General features: G+C 38.7%; 1 protein-coding gene across 1 annotated transcript; it reads left to right on the forward strand.

Annotated features, from left to right (window-relative positions):
- The first annotated feature begins 91 nt into the window (after nucleotides 1-91).
- Nucleotides 92-14,518, forward strand: VPS37A (VPS37A subunit of ESCRT-I). The gene is made up of 12 exons (XM_040065106.1): nucleotides 92-216; nucleotides 3,696-3,770; nucleotides 4,749-4,863; nucleotides 5,725-5,825; nucleotides 6,706-6,922; nucleotides 7,906-7,976; nucleotides 10,101-10,228; nucleotides 10,317-10,375; nucleotides 10,468-10,536; nucleotides 12,459-12,602; nucleotides 13,312-13,392; nucleotides 13,586-14,518. Exons 1-11 carry the CDS (start codon nucleotides 92-94, stop codon nucleotides 13,390-13,392), a joined length of 1,185 nt encoding a protein of 394 aa, XP_039921040.1. The 3' UTR covers nucleotides 13,586-14,518.
- The last annotated feature ends 2,966 nt before the right edge of the window (nucleotides 14,519-17,484 follow it).

The following is a 17,484-nucleotide window of genomic DNA, read 5'->3' on the forward strand; positions in this document are numbered from 1 at the left end:
CGCCGTCGCGCGCAGGCGCGCGCTGGCGCTCGGTTAGGTGCGCGCGGTGCCGCGGGTGCCCTCGCGCCCCTCCGGTGCCGCCGCGCGCGCGATGAACTGGCTGTTCCCGCTCGCCAAGGGCGGCGCCGCCCCCGCCTCCGCCGCGCCGCCCGCGCGCACCGGCCTCCAGCAGCAGCGGCAGCGGCAGGTCGAGTCCCTGCGCGCCGCGCACGCATCGTGAGTGGCCGCGGCGGGCGCGGGGGCGGGCGCGGGAGGGCCGCGTCGTGTCGCCCGTCCCGGGACGGCGGTCGGGCCGCGCCGTGTCGGTTGAGTGTCGTGTGTCCCTATGCGCGCACACGGGGACCCGGCTGCGCCCCGTCCCCTCGCCGTGAGGCCTGGCCGGGTCCTCGCGGCCGTGTGGGTAAACAGGGCCCCCGAGCCGGCGGCGCCGCGGCCCGGGCCGGCCCGACCCCGCGCTGTTCCGGCGCCGAAGGGTCCCGCCGGGCGGGAGTGCGGTATCGCGGGGTTCCCGCCGGAGGACAGTGGGATGTGGGACCCCGGCGGGCTGGGAGGAAGAATTTGGAAACTGAAAGTCAAATTGGCTGTCGGGGAGGCGTCCCCGATGGCTTTTGTGTGGCCTGGCCGGGTGATCGGGCGCAGGTCGCCGTGCCCGGTTTCACCTGTCACTGACCGGAAAGCCTGCTGATGAGTTGTTTTGTCTTCAAAGAGATGCGACTAGGTCTCGAGATAAAACCTCTCTGGAAGCTGCTTGTAGTAGCGTAGTTCATTAAAAGTTGAGACTAAAACATGGAGCACCGAGGAGTTGTGTGTCACAGTGACCTGCCAGCAGTGGCACAGTGGCTTAGACGCCATGCTGGCTTTACAAACTAGTTTTCCCGGTGTTTAGTGCTAGTTGCTAAAAACTGGTTGGTCCTTAAAAACTAGTTTTGTTTAGATGGTCAGAAGAGGCTGGTTGTGTTTATTCCTGTTCAACATCCACAATATTTAAAGCAAAAATATTTTACTTTATGCTGAGGTACTCCCTCTTGGCAGTATGCTGCCTGTTTTGCCTAGTCTTTTAAAACTCTTCACATTTTAGAGGAGATCCGCATTTGAAGTTACAGTTACAGTGAAGTAAGCTTTCTACTGATACACAACTTCCTAGGATTTCTGTAGGACTGGAGCTCCAGAATAGTTCAGAAAAGGACAAAGGAATGTTTCCTATCACATCTGACTGACACTAGGAGTGGAAGAGATATTAAATGCATTTCCAAATTTAATAGCTGCAGATAGTTTGCATTCCTAATATTTTGAACTACACATGGTCAGGAAACATAAATATAAGTATTCTTATCATTGCTTGCATAAACTTAAGCCTGTTCAGAGCCAATTTCACAGATATTTTTGAGGCAGTTCACTTTTCTAAGGAGCTGTTCTTGTGGGCATATAGGAGCTTAGTTAACTTAAAAGTTTTTGTTGGGCTGGCCTCACTTGGCCTTTTGTTTATACCCACTTTTTTTTAATCTGACAGTGAGATGAGCTCATCCTGAATTAAGTCCCCAAAAAGGGGATCAGTTTTTGTCAGTCAGCTTGCTGAACAGTTTGCTACTGTTTGTGCAGGCACCAGCTGAAGCACAGGCAGAGAGGGAATGGATCATGTATCCAAGAATTGAGGTGAGGGGTAGCTGCCCAAATGTTATTAACTTATGAGTATCGTTCTTGCTCTTCACCAAAATGCTCAAAATTCTTGGTATGTAGTTAACTAAGTCGAGCTTAGTTTGTGTTGTCTTAGGTCATAAAAGCTCAGGTGTGCCTGATCTTCATTTCAGTAAAGCAGCTAGCTTTTCTTTACACAGTCCCTCACGGGTTAGAAGCTTGAAATAAAACCTTTGTGTTAAAAAAAAAAAAAGTTTTCTTACATTTGCTGTTGTTCTAGACAAAGTTAAGAATGTATCATTTTTGCAGTGTACTCATTCCCACTTGGAGAAGGGACTACTAAGATTATTAGTTTAAGGTTTTTCAGAAGCAGGGTTATAAGCATTTGAACAGTTCAATGAGATTCTGGCTTTCTTGTTCCTCACTCCCTGTTTCATCTTCCCCAGTTTCCATAGGTTGTGCACATAAGTGGAGCATAATTATATACCTTTCTCAAAAGGATTTTGCAGCAGGCTAATGAAAAGTGTGACAGATGATTACAGGGCAGGAATGTGCGTGAGAGATTCCAGGGAGAATCCTTCAGCTAAGAATGAGAAGGTGTGGTGTAACACAGCAGAACTCTTGATTTGAATTCTCCTGTGCTGAAGATATTTGGAATTTTCTTTAAACAGCACATGATTTCACAGGGAAAGAGCAAATACTGAATTACCTATGTGAGGAACAAGATGGGGCTGCAGAAACAAGGTTCATAGCCGAGTTAGTGTCTTACTCCCATTTGTTCCCCAAGCTCTTAAAGACTTAGTCGTGAGGACTTAAATTCTGTGTATGCCTTGGTAATGCTTTGGGAGGACACAAAACACTCCCAGTACTACTCTTAACACATTTGCAGGTAATGTGTTCTGGGTTTCTTGAGAAAGGATTTGCATGGAGTGTACCCAGCTGTGGATGGAGGAGCATTTCTGAAGCTGGATCAAATGATGCTTTCTAGGAACACCCATCTGCCATTATTTGCCATTGAAGCTGTGTCCCCTCCCCTGTATAAGGGAGTCTTAGGTGACAGAGAAGAGTATTATTAACAAAGTGCAAGCAGAAAAAATACATGGAAGAGAAATCAATCTACTTTTACAGTTTGTGTTGGTTCATTATAAGATGAAGCTAATATTCTGCCCTTCTGTTTCTTACTCTCAGCTTAGATATTTTCTTACTGTCTAGAAATTCTGCTTCTGAACTAAGTCTTCATCTTTACCTATCTCTACCTCCTCCTCATTCTCTGGGATGGTCTCTTTCAAAGAAATTTTGCTGTGCATAGAAATTGTAGAATGCTTTAAGTATTGAAATCAACTTCCTATTAATGTAGCTCATTTCAAGATTTTTCCCTCTGTAATTTACCTGTTGCAGAAAAATAAATTTGGGTTCGGCCTTACTGGATTTTGTAAGGCGCATCACTGCTTTCAGGAGGGCCGGCATCTTGAGTGTCACTGGAGCTTTACATTGTTGAAAGTAGCTTTCCACATAATTCTTGAAAGTACTTGTGCAAGTGCATTGAGCTTGATGCACGTAGTAAAAACTACTGTTAAATATTAGGCTAATCTATTAAGGAAGAATGCCTAGTCTAATAAATGTTCTACATATTGATCTGAAGGCAGTGTTGCAATATTTAGATATGAATCTGATACAATGCCTTGGCAAAGTAAATGTTTAATCAGATAAAATTCAGTATATTAAAAAAACGCTGATGTATTGTCTTAAATTAAGTCAGTAAGGGGAGAAAGATAAGTTGAGATTGTTGTCAGAAGAGTGAGTACTGTGATTTCTCCTACTATAGTTCTTTGCTTGTAAGGATATATGAGGTTTAAATGTTAAGTCTTTTGTTTGTTTGTTTTAATATTCAATATAGAATGCTGAAGACTATTAATTTATTCCAGCATTTTCAATTTTGTTCTTACAGGGCTTTTCAAAACGAAACTGAGTAAAAATGTCTGAGGTCATACTTGTTTCTTTTAGACTTTTAGCTGTTATATTGACCATGAAATGGATGCTAACAATTTCTTCTTTGACAGCATTGCAGAAATACAGAAAGATGTAGAGTATCGGCTGCCGTTCACTGTAAACAACTTGACAATTAATATTAACATGTAAGTAGAGTGAGCTGTATATGCACATCTTCATAATTAAAATCGTTCTTAAAAAAAAAAATAGTAACAGAATATAAGAATAATAGAATTCCAGCTCATAATTAATTTCAGGAGCCATAACCTGGAATTGTATTAGTGGTTACAGCGATTGGACAGAAACTGACTCTGTATAAGATACAGGTGTTCAGCTGAGAACAAAATGGTGCTTTGCTGTTGTCAGTTCCTAAAATAGCTGTGTGATTTTAGTTGAAGGTAACTAGGGGGAAATGCTTGAGGGTTTCTGATAACTTTGATTCCCTACCACTGAAAATAAACTTGATTGGTAATTTACTAGTCTGCTGTAACTCCAGACTCTTACCGTGGTGAAGCTTCTGGATCATAACTTAAGTGATTTGTTGTGATCTTTCCTGTGAATTTACTTTGGGGGGATGCTTTTGCTCTGACAAATATTGTTAGTATTCTGAGTTCACAAGTTTTTTATTACTTTGGCCTGCAGAGTTGGCCTGATAGTCTTACAGGTTGAGTGACATTGTGTTTGTAGTAATAACGTTTGTATTCAAACATGTTGTTGTTATGCTACAGCTTCTTTGTTGTCTATCCGTTGGTCAGAGCATGTGCTAATAACACCAAGGCCATGGGTTTGGTGCCTGTATGGGCCATGCATTCAAGAGATGGACTCAGTGATCTTTGTGGGTCCCTTCCAAGTCAGAATATTCTGTAATAATTGCTCCTTTTTTATACTAAAATTTTGCCCAGTAAATGCTCTTTTAAGTTTTGTGGAAATCTAATATTCCAATTTGTTGGACTAATTTTGTAATTGAGTAATCCTTTTGTGTGTTTCATTCATTGTAAACTTCTCCGTAACTATTATCATGGAAAAGTGATTTTATGTAATTAATTTTCTTTGCATAAGAAGCCTTCTTATGCAAACTTTATCATGGAATGACACTGTAGTAATAATTATTCTTGTATTTGCAGTTTGCTTCCACCTCAGTTTCCTCAGGAAAAACCAGTCATCAGTGTTTTCCCACCTGTGAGACATCATTTAATGGACAAGCAGGGAATATATGTGACCGGTCCGTTAATAAGTAACGTATGTATAATTTGTAGCTTCACACAGATCTACTGTTAATAGGAGTTTTAATACATGTCATACTAGATTATTGTTAATACTCCTAGTAAAAAAGATTACTATGGATTCTAATCTCTTTCAAACGGTATTTTGGGGGCCTGAAGGCAGAAATTCAGAAGTATTCGGTATACTTCTAGTTATACTTTTACTTATATCATTACTGACTTGAGTATTCCATATATCTAAAACTATTTTAAGTTACAAAGGCTTAGAAAATTACTATCACACGTTTTTGGTTATTATTAATTGCACAGTTCTTCCAACTACATTCCAGTGCATTACAAATAAAGGAGAGGGATGCTTTAAGATGGTTTTGTAACATAGTTCTTTCTAGCCTAATCCTATTAAAATGGCATCAAGGTTTTAGCTTGAATATTCAGAATTTTATTATGCTGTTTCTTTTGTCAACAAGAATGTGTTATTTTTTTGGAGTGGATGGAGGTTCTGACTCTTTCAGAATGCAGTTAATTCCTTTGTCGTCCGATATTTTAATTTTTTTTTCCTCTTCTTTTGTTTGTATAAATGTAACTTGATAACTTAAGTGGGGGTTTTTGGTGGTTTAACAGAAATGTGGTACTTCATTGACTCTACACTGATAATGGAATATACAAAAGACCCTTAGTTTCTGTTCAGTTCTGGGTGGCTTTATCACTTTATTTGGCGCTTGTATATACACAGTTTGGATTAGCTGGTATGTCCAAAAAAGCTTTTCAGCACTGTCGTGTGGGTATAATAAACAATAAAGTTCAGCACATTTTGAAATTCTTGGATTCCAGACATAATTTTTCTTCTTTGTTGGGTTTTGTTTTGTATTTTTCCTAGTTTACAATGCATTCGGATCTTGGAAAAATTATTCAGAGTTTACTGGATGAGTTTTGGAAGAATCCTCCGGTTCTAGCTCCTAGCTCAACATCATTTCCATAGTAAGTTACCTAAACATAATAAATGGACCTATGTCCATTAATTTTGTAAAAAGAGACTAAGCCAATTTTAAGGAGGGCAGGGACAGGAGTAATGTAATGGATACGTTGGAAGAATTAGATTCCCTGTCCTTGCACAATTTCATTGCATGCTTAATGACCTAATTGTTATGAGAAGAGACACTAGATTTCATTGGAATTACTGTATCAGCATGCCTGATATAACTTTATATCTGTTTTCTTGAAAAAGACATTTTTACATTATCAAATGAAATCTGGAATTTGCTGTAGCTCATGATCTGAGCAGTTGTGGTTTTCCATATTCTGTTCATAATTTCCCAGGCTTAGGGCAGCTTCTGTTACACCATGTGCAGCAGTAATTGTGTGATTTAAAGAATTGCATTAAATTCAAATTGTATCAGTACAACTGTGGTTCTCATAGCTGACAGTGATACTAAGTTTAGATGCGCTGCAGTTGTGAATTAAAAAAAAAAAAAATCATGTTACTTAGAAGTAATTGCATGTGTGTTGCCTAAGCTATTAAATGCTATGCCATAAATAAGAACTAATGTGTGCCACAGATATTTTCTCATGACTTCAGGATGGAAACAATTTAAAATTACGCTGTCTTACAGTTTTGAGAAGTAGTTTTCTCATAATTAAGAGTGTGTGTATTTGACTGTTCTACAAAAATGCAGATTAATAGAGTTCTATACTATATTGCAGTATTAGGCAGCCTTACTACATTGGAAGTAACTGGGAACAGAAAATACGAAGTTTATGGCCACTTGAAAATTCATTCTTATATCTTATATGTGGTCTGGTAATTATAATTCAAATGATAATAAGTGTTGTTCATGGTTGCGGTTTTGTTTGTTTTTAGCCTTTTCAACAAACCAGCTGGAATGCCTGCTTTTGCTCCTCAGGGGTTTCCTTTTCTCCCTCCATATCCACCTCAAGAAACAAACAGAACAATGGCAGCCATGCCTGTTTCTGAATCAATTTCTTCAAGCTACACTACAGACAAGCCTGCTGCTCCCTCCTATGGCTTGATTGCTGATCTGCCACTGCCTGTTCCCACAGCAGAAGCGGTGCTTCAGGTCTGTGTGCTGAGTTTTGCTGCTTGAGCTGTCAGACAGTGGCTATAAGTTCCCTTAAGAGCACAGAAGGCATTGCTGTAAATCTCAAGGAAGCCCTTGAGTGAGTGCACTTCACTGTTTTGCTGGTGTTAGGAAAACAAAACTGTCATTCTGGCTTCAATGCAGAATTTTTTAGAACTTAAAGTCAGACCAACAAATTTGTCTGAGTTTCAATGAAGCTAGTGTTATGCTTAAGATCTTCGCTTATAGGGGGTTTTGTTTTGGAGTTGCACTCCCCCATAGTGCAGCTGTAGCTGTATTTCTAACCACAGAAAATGTTTTTTCTTTCTTTCCTCCTCAGAACCTATTAGGTGAGGGCAATATGCAATCTCAAGTATTTATACGTAGAGTTTTATCTTGTATGTTTATAGTCAAACTCCCTATTGCTGATGAACTCTGGAAGGAATTTTAGTTTTAATAATAAACTTCTTATCTAAATGTTTAGTCTTTAATCAAATCATGTTTATAGAAATAAAACTTTTCTTAGGCTTGGAAGGCAGTTTTCTGGCTTTGTAGAATTTAAGTTTTCTACATTCTATGGAGACAATAGTTTTTTCCTTATCTAAAACATTTGTTTTCTGAGGGATTGTAGCTTCAAAAAGCACATGAAGGACATCAAAATGTCAGTCTTCTCTGTTTTCACTTCCCTGAGTTTTATTATTCTTGTATATTTCCTCAGTTATCCAACTGTTTTCAAATGAAGGACGTGACAAAACAGAATTATTTTTCTTCAAATCTTTTATGACATGCTACCCCAAACATCTTCAAGCATTTTGTTGCACTGGTTGAATTGTTTTCTGTTCAGAGACTAGTGCTACTGCTTCTTACTGCTTTTTCTGGTTTCCTTGTTGCTGGAAAATACTCATCTTCAGTTTTTGATTAATCTTGATTAATATCAAGAAATTGCACTTCAGAAACCTAAGCATTTCTAAACTTTGATTCAGGTTGGCCAGAATGGATTTACATACAAGATGCCTGATGTTCCTGATACCTTTCCAGAACTCTCAGAACTAAGGTAAATTTTCAGAAGGTCGCTGAACTTTCCATAGTTATTAAAAGGCAGTTACTGCTGGCCTGTATCAGATTTTTGTCAGAAGTCTGTACACATCACTGAAAGGGTTTCATAGAAATTATAGTTTTGAGAACTACCATGTACTAAAGTATTGTAGTCAGAAAATAACCCTGCTTTGTATTCAAATGCGCTGCTGCTTTTTTAGGGTTTTGTCAGCAGGAACAGTACTTGATTCAACACCAGAAAAAAGAGTATTTATTTTTACTTTTTCTAACTGTCAGTGTTGTACTGTTTTCTGAGGCCTTGACAAAGACTTAATTTCTAGTAATTTAATAAGCATAACTTTTGAAGGAGGAAATGGGACAGCTTGAGGCTGGTTCAAAAGTTGTATTCTCTTTTACTCCAAAGGACTGTAGTGCAGGGTGAATGGTGAACTGTTTTGTGAGCAGCTCAACATGTTCAGGTGAGGCTGGATTAGACAAATCCAGATGGTAAATATGTCAGCTGCCCCAGTGCAAATCACTGCTACATCTAAATACTTTATACACATACTACACCAATATTTTCATCACCTTGTCATTATTCAAACAAACTGTATTAGTTATTACTCCGAGCAGCTTGCTTAGATCTAACGAGACAGCTTCCTAGATCAGTTATGTGGGATAGAATAGGATACAAATTCACTATAAACTTCTTCAGATCTCACATCTTTCTGGTGGTGGTGTTGTTAAGCAATTCAAAACTCTGTCCTTCCAGCTGGGTTTTTTTTTTCTCTTTTCCTTTGATACCTTCCAAAGAGCCTGTTTAGTTGACTTATCTTTTAAGTTCTAGCAGCGTCCTTATTACATAACAGCAGGTTAAGATTTTTGCTGGGAAGTGTAATTTGTTTAAACAAAACATTCTAATCAAGCCTAGTTCTTTTCAAGAAGACTGGATTAAAATTCCACGATTTTCTTGTTGGTAGTTGAGTTGAATGACAATGGAATGGCAGCTGTTCTGAATAATTCTGTTCTGTATAGGTGGCACGGTTTTGGTAGCTGGGGCCTCTTGAGAGGCCTTTGTGAGAAAGTGTCAGGAGCTGCCCCTGTGCTACGCACAGCTGATTTGGCAGCAAAAACACTGCAGAACTGCTGAGTCCATAAGTGAAGCAGGCACTGCCTCTGAAAGGCATTTTAAGAGCAGAGGCAGTGAGGATTTGGGGGAGGAATAGAAAAGAGCGATAATCCTCCAAACACCAAGGTCAGAGAAGAAGGGGGAGAAGGAGGTGCACCAAGTGTCAGAGCAGTTACTTTTCTGCAGCCTGCAGAAGTTTTGGAAAAGACCGCAGTAGGAGGGGTATTTCCAAAATATACCCTGTAGCCATGAGAGGGCAATGCTGGAGCAATTATCACACTGCAGTCCAGGAAGGACCCCATATTGGAGCAGGCTGATATGCCCTGAAGGAAACTGCAGCCATATATTCCCCATACTGGAATAGTCTGTCCTGCCAGGAGCTGAGTGCGGTCTGTGGAGCAGAGGTGAAGTGTGAGAAGGAAGGAGAAGCAGAGATGAGCTGTTAAAGACTGGTCATTTCACTTGCAATTCCCCTTGCCCCAAGGAGTGGGTGGCAGGGAGAGGTAGTGTTGGAAATGAAGGAATGAAGTGGAGCTCAAGGAAAAATGGAGCAAAGTGTTGTAGTTTTTGCTTTTCTTTCTCACTATCCAACTCTTACTGTAATGGAAAATTAAATTCAGTTAAATTTTTCCAAGTGTGTTTTTTATGTGATTGTAATTGGTAAACGATCTCATTGTTTTTATCACAACCCCTGAGATTCTCCTCCACAGCCTGCTGAGGGGAACTGAGAGAGCAGCTGTGTGGGCATGTGGTAGCTGGACACAGTCAACCCACCGCAGTAGCGTTATGGAAAGTAAGGCTTGAAATGGGAGGTACTTTATAACATATTGCTTTTTAAAATCACTGCATATTATAGGGCTCACAAACCAGGAGAAAGGGGAAAAATAAGTTGTAGTCAAGTGTCATGTATTTGTAAAGTCCCAAAAAATGCCTCAGACTTTGGTAGAAAGGAATTACTTTATGTGTGGTGTTTCCTGTTAGATTTAATTGTACTTTCTTTCTGTTTGAATACAGTATATCACAGCTGACCAGTATGAATGAGCAAGAGGAGGTATTACTGGAACAGTTTGTGACTCTTCCACAACTGAAGCAAGTCATTACTGATAGAGATGAGTTAGTGAAAAGCATTGAAGAGCTGGCAAGTAAGCTCTCAAAATGTTAACATGTGTGCCTGTGTTCTGTGAACTAAACCCTTTAAAAAAAAGTAGTAATGGTGGTTTTGTTTTCCAGAAAAAAACTTGTTGCTGGAGCCTAGTCTCGAGGCAAAAAGACAGATGGTGTTGGATAAAGTAAGAGAATAGTAAAATTATCTTCAGAAGTATTGATAGTAATATCTGGGTTTTTTCCAAGGTGATAATGTTCTTTTTCTTCTTCCTTCCAGTATGAGCAACTCACGCAAATGAAAGCAGCCTTTGAAAAAAAGATGCAAAGACAGCATGAACTTAGTGAGGTACAATTCCTATATGTCATCCTTTTAGAAGGCTTCAGTAAACCTGAAGTTTTGATTTGTATCTAACCATTAATAATATTTTTTGGTTAAACTCTAATTTAATATGAAGTAGATTAAGTATTTCATCAAGTATGAAAAAAATGGGATGAGATACCAACGAGTTGAAAGCAAAACAATGGGGTTTTTGGTTGAGTTTTTGGGTTTTACTGCTACAATAGAAGCAAAGTTGGAAGAAAAGAGTGATACACATCTACAGCTGTTCAGTACAGTCCTGGTCCAAACCAGTTTTAAGAACAGAATAATTGTAAAGAAGTCCTGTTCAATTAATGGTACTCATTTAACATAATGAGCTTGTAAAACTGTGCCCAGATGAAAGTGCTCAATAACTTCAGGAACTTAAATTCTGCAATTCACTGGGCATGCTTACTTCAGGCACTGTCTTGTATGTGCTGCACATTCTACAGTGCAAATAGGGTAGAGTTATTACTTCAGAAAATGTTGGAGAAGGAGAATAATTTCTTGGTACGTTTACCAGGGTTCTCGTTAGAAGATGTAACTTCAAATGAACCACTTTCTGCACTGAGATCTTCATAATTTGCAAGACCTGTCACCTGAGAATGCAACAGTCTATCAAATTAGCATGCGTAGTACCTGAATTTCAGAATGCCCCCCAATATAACAAAATAACGAAAATGGAAAAAAAAAGCTGCATGATGGCAAACCAAATTATTTTATAGGTGGTCTAAATGTGTTTAAAAGTTTCCTCAGTTGGAAATCAGAATAGTCTAACTCCTGCTGCCTCCTTTGACTTTAAAGTGGGCAGAGGTAGTTGGCATGGATGAACCTATTTTTGCAAGAAACCATTTAAGAACAGGACATAATATCTGACTGCTGTAGTCCCTTTTCTTTTTTCTAAGTTAGTTTTGATGATTCAATTTAGCAATGAGTAGGGGGCTGAGACTTGAGGAGTAGCAGCTGAATTTTTCTGCTTTTTTCCCCTATATGCTTTATGTTTTTGTATTGCTGTTTGCTGTGTACGTCGTGGTATCTCCTGCTCTCTTTCCTTCAAATTTGCGGGCAAGTAATTTTACTTGTACTGTGAGTGAATTTTAGTCATCTTTTATTAGAGCAAACTCTCCATATTTTGTACAAGATTAATTTAACAGGAATTTTTTTATTACATTAGGTTTTAAAGTACTTAAGTAAAAGATTTTTCACAGGGTAAATGAAGGTTAGGCCAAGCATCTAAAATCTATAAATACCTTAAATTTACGGTTCTGGCTCTGTACAGACTCCTACTGCATGTGAATCATGTCCTGATTAACTGCCTAAACATATTTGAGAAAAAATAATGAAATTGTATGCAATAAACAGAAGTAAGGTTTGAGGTTTATAACAACAGAAAAATGAGTATACTGGTTTAGATTAGCAGCCCATCTACTTCTTGAGTAAGTGCCTTTTGCTTTCCTGTCTTCGTCTCCACAATCATTTCAAGGGCATTTAAAAGCTGAACAGTAAGTGCTTTTTTTACCTTTTTATACTTCTCAGGTTAACTGATTTTCAAAAGTAGACCCTATTTATTGAAGGCACTTGAATTGTTAGTTCTACTCTAAATAATGCACCTGAGAACTTTTCAGATTTCCAAGCTGGATGCTTTCTACAGTGTAGGGTAAAAGTTGAAAAACTTTATTAATTTGTGTGAATGATTGTGTATCAAACTAGCAACACTTCTCACATTGAATTCTTTCTAGTTTAACAAGCTGTGCTGTAACTTGGAGATGGAACCTCATCTGGTTACTTAGGCTTTTATGTAATAAAAGTGCTCTATCCACATATTCCATATTTATATAGTCATTTATCTTCTTGGAAATGTATGTTTCAATGGACAGGTTAATATTACATTGGACTTTTTATTTTCTTAGAGTTGCAGTCCAAGTGCTCTGCAGGCCAGACTTAAAGTAGCTGCTCATGAAGCTGAAGAGGAGTCTGACACTATTGCGGAAGACTTCTTGGAAGGAAAAACAGAGATAGATGACTTTCTTAGTAGTTTCATGGAAAAGAGAACGGTATGTAATATACAAATAGTTCTAATCCAAGACATGTACAACACACAGCGAATAAATTTAGGACTTTTTTTTAAAGTTTGAGCAGTCTCGTGATATAGAACAATGATTTAGTGAGCTTTGACAGAATTAAAAAATATCCTTAAATGGCTTCCGTCTGTTTAGACTATAATCTGATGGGAGTGTACAGGTCTCTTGATTTAGACCCTATTCATGTGTTGCAGATATTTTTGTGCCAATTTCTTCTATACCCTATATAGATAATAGGGGAAGATAGCCACATGGTAAATTTCAAATTTGGAGTGTTGACATAAACTGACATGTTGCATTAAACAACCTTAATGTTTAACTTATTAAACTTCTAAAACAAATTCTGTTGACGGCTTTCATCAAATAAGTAACTGAGGTTCAAAAAGCACCGTTCTTGCTCATGCTGTGACAAAAGTAACTTAACAAGTAGTGTACTTTTCTTTAAAGAAGCCAAATAAATTATTTTGTAACATTGGAAACAACCCCTTGTGAGCAATTTTGGTTAGAATAATGTTATCAATATAGACCATTGTTCAGCCTGAAGATTGGAAGGGATGTAAGTCAGGCAGGTTGTCTTTCTTTAAAGAGAGCCTGTAAAATAGCTAAATAGTTAAGGAGAAGCTGCAGCATGCATTATAAAAAACTGCATTTAGAATTCAGTCTTGTATGTCTTGTTTCATAGCTCTGCCACTGCAGACGAGCCAAAGAGGAAAAACTTCAACAGGCAATAGCAATGCACAGCCAATTTCATGCTCCGCTATAGGTAAACTTTGTTTATTAAACAATTTACCTTATTGTTACACACGTGGTAACTGCAAATGGATTTGTTACAGTGTTTAGTGTTCTGATAATACTTTTGTGAAGATCAAGTATGGTCTGCATCTGTTGTTACTTGTATTTAAAATATAATTTCTGGAGAAATTAAAGTATCTAATTATGGAAATTTGTCTTTTCAGACTTCCTGCAAACTACACCTGCCAAGAGAACGAATGAAAAACCCAATAAAGCACACTTTTTAATAACTATTATTTGCAAATAAGCATTTCATCTTATCTGGTTGTATTTATAGAAGAGATTGTATACAGAGTTGGGATGGTTTTTGTACAAATTAGAATGTCTCTTTATATTCTCCTTCTACTCAAGAATCCTTCTATTGCAATCTTTGCATTAATTTCTTGTATTTATTGTTGATAGTTATAATATTTAAGTTCCCTGCTGCTATACTCCATTATTCAGAGATTAAATATCTAAACATGTAATTTTGACTAGCTTTTTACATTTTTATAAAAACATAATTCATATCTTTTGTATTTTGAACTTTAACCATAGATTTGGCTTAATCTGTGGAAGAGTTTAAGTGTTGATAGGACTTTGGAAACTAAACAAGTTCTTCGTGGAGATTGACAGTGGATTCACAAGCCGTCTTTTCTTGAAGCCAAAATACTAAAGAACAAGTTTTTTACTTCTAAATAATAATAGAAAACTACGTATAGCTTGTATTGTGTTTTGGATAAGTAGACTGGGGATTAAGCAAAGGATGTGCTGGAACAAACTATATTGGAATCAAAATAGAATAAATGATATCTGCATAGATTCAGTATGTTGCTTAGTAGCACTGATGCACTGATTTGAAGAGTCGCTTGGTACCTACCACTAATTAAACACAATTTTCATCTAACTATTTCATTTTCTTTTTTTGTTGTTGTTGTTTATAAAGGAATAATAATCAGGTCACCTTCCTTTTTTTGCCTAATTTTAAGAAACAAAGAAACTAATTCAGTTGGAGTTGCATAGTGTTGTATGGTAAGGCAAGTGATCGAATTTGGAAGTGAAACTTAATTCTGTGTTTTAATTAATTAATAAATCTTACCTCTGGTAAGCTGACAGTCTTGGGATGGGAGCATGTCTGGTGAAAATGGATAGGACCAAATGCAGTGTTCTGTAGGAGAAAAACGCAGCGCCAAAATACGTATATGCATTTTCTCTCTTGTTATTGCAAGAAGACATATTCTTTTTCTTAACTTTCTCAATACATTAGGTTTTCATTAGACAGTCAAGGAGGAAGGAGGAGTAGAAGGAATTGTACAGTTTTGAGAGTTAAGTAGGATAAAGTGCTGCTTAAGTAATGTATCAGAAATCCTGCTTCTTTCTTGTCAGGAAGCAGTTTGGAGATAAACCTCTTAGCCAAGACTCTACCTGTTTGTTACCTAGATAGGATCACAGAACATGGCAGGTTCAAGTCTCAGACTACCGTCCAAGCATATGCTTTTCTGTGTCACTGATCTTCAGTCCTAAACTTGATATTCTTCCGGCAAAATAGGATATTTCTTCTGAATGGAGAAAAATGAGTAAGGAAAATCACATAAGTGCAAGAAGTCTGTTCCAGAGGCTAATGGGTCTTCAGTCTCCACCCTGCCATTTGTTACAGTTGTGTGATTGTCCTAAGCTGCTGCTTTTCGGGATGAGTAAACTATTCACTGGTATTTTATTGGTATTGTTTTAAAGATGATCCAAATTCTGAGATTAGATGTCCCAAGAAAACAGGTCTGTGGTCCAAATCAAAGATACTTAGGTGTCTGAAAAAAAAAACCAACCCACTTTATAAATGGAGTAATTAAGCAATAATTTTAGAGGCTCTTATTCCAAAAATGTGCTGCTTGTATATTGACATAGCACTAATGTGCTAACTAAAGCCTTAGATTGTGTAAGCATCCAAGTGGTTCTGAACTTGTGTCTATGAGTAGTGTGATTTCTGCAGCTCTGGAGAAGAGTTAGATGTAAGTCATCACTGTTACCTTCTTGGCAAAATCCCATCTATTTTTGTGCTGAGTTGTTTCTGATCTCTTTCTGAGGATCTAGTTAATACTCCAGACTACACACAATTCTGTATGGAGCTGTTTTGTTGTTGTTGTTTCTTGTGACCCGAGAAAGGCATGGATGACCAGACATTTGGTGTTCTTGCTGTATTGGGCTAGTATCTGTATATGTTTTATAACAGCATGGGATGACAGGCTTCTGTTGTCATCTGCCAGGTGTGATGGTGCTTTGCTGTCATTTAATACTTTAGCCGGGTCACCTTCAGGGGATTTGCTAGTACAAGTTCTGAACACTTCAGCTTTTCCTCTTACGTTACTTTTGTGAGCAAATTTTCTAATTGACAACTTCTTCATGAAGTCTTTCTGAGGATAGTGGAGTAGAAGCTACAAGAAAATGTCACTGTTCTATGCAAGTTCAGTGTTTACTGTTCAGGAATTTGAAAGTTAACTTTCTCTTTTCTCCCCTTCTATTCTCTGATATTGTTGTTGCTATTCTTTGGACTTTTTCCCTTATGTTTAGCCCCTTCTGCAGTCACAAACCCATCCTCTAGAAAAGAAGCACAGAAGTCTCTGTATTCAATGATGGTGTATACTGGATTAGCTGGAGGAATGCTGCCGCATCCAAGAATGTCCAGCCTGTTTCTGGTCTTTAAGGGCCAACCTGCTGCTGGTTGGGGTGGTTTTTGAGGGGTTTTTTCTTTTCTTTTCTTTTCTTTTAGTCCTACACTGGTGGTGCCTTTCCTGGTCTACTTTCACCAGAAGACTAGGTAGAACACTGATAACACTATCCGAGTTTGGGTTTTTTGCTTCTAGCATGATGGTAGCTCACTGTTAAACACAATCTTTACATCAGTTTTTGCCAAAATATGGAATGTATTTGTAAGTCCAGTTTCCCATATATAATGTATAAGAGAATGGCAGCTGTTGGATGCATATTCTAAAGGTTTCTGAAATATGCCAAGTGAACTTTTAAGCCATCTGGAATAACATGCTATGTACAATGACATGTTTCTTGGGAGCCTTGCACAGTGTGTGCTCAGGTGTTCTCCCAGTGGGAAGGTCAACTCAATGACCAAGAAATAGAAGAGTAAGGAGATGGCTCGGCTCTAATGTGGCTGTAGTTTAGCGGGGTGGAGTGTACATTCTATGTTGTAACTGCTAATTGAGATTGAGGTTTGCCTAATTTTAATACCTGATCTTACTGCTAAATCACAGAATGGGTCATGGACCTATTGGACAGGTCCACACTGGGTCATTTGGTCAAATCTCCCTGCTCAAGCAGGGTCATCATAGAGCACATGGGACAGGATTGTGTCTAGAGGGTTCTTGAATATCTCCAGTGAGGGAGACTCCACAGGCTCTCTGGGGAACTGTTCCGGTGCTTGGTCACCCACACAGTAAAGAATTTCTTCATAATGAGGTGGAACATCCTGGGAATCAGTTTCTGCTGTTTGCTTCTTGTGATATTGCTCAGCACCACCAAGAAAAGCCTGGCTCCATCCTCTTGACAACCTTCCTTCAGATACTTAGAGATACTGATGGGGTCCCCTCTCAGTCTTTGCCAGCCAAAACAGCTCCCTGAGCCTATTCTCCTAAGTGAGGTGTTCCACTCATCTTTGTTGCCCTCTGCTGGACCCACTCCAGGAGCTCCATGTCTTCCTTGTTCTGAGGAACCCAAAACTTTTTTCCCCAGGTGCAGGGCCCTCCATTTGCCTTTGTTGAATTTCAGAAAGTTCCTCTGCCCATCCCTCCACTCCATCGGGCTGCACAGCACTCTGTGGTATTGGCTGCTCCTCCCAACTTTGTGTCATCAGTGAACCTGCTGAGGAGGCACTATGCCAGACATCACTGCAAACAAGAGACTATGATAAAGTCAGTTCTAAGCTGTATGTACTTTAATTCTGTTGTTTGCTCTTTAGATATACTGTGGTATCTTTGCCACTTAGGACCTGGACCAAATGTGGAAGATAGAAATCGTACAATTTTATACATGTCCAAGTTGTAACTACTCTCTTCAAATACTAGAATAATTTTTTTAT

The sequence above is a fragment of the Hirundo rustica genome, chromosome 5 (genome assembly GCF_015227805.2).
Source record: "Hirundo rustica isolate bHirRus1 chromosome 5, bHirRus1.pri.v3, whole genome shotgun sequence".
In the NCBI taxonomy this organism is placed as follows: Eukaryota; Metazoa; Chordata; class Aves; order Passeriformes; family Hirundinidae; genus Hirundo; species Hirundo rustica.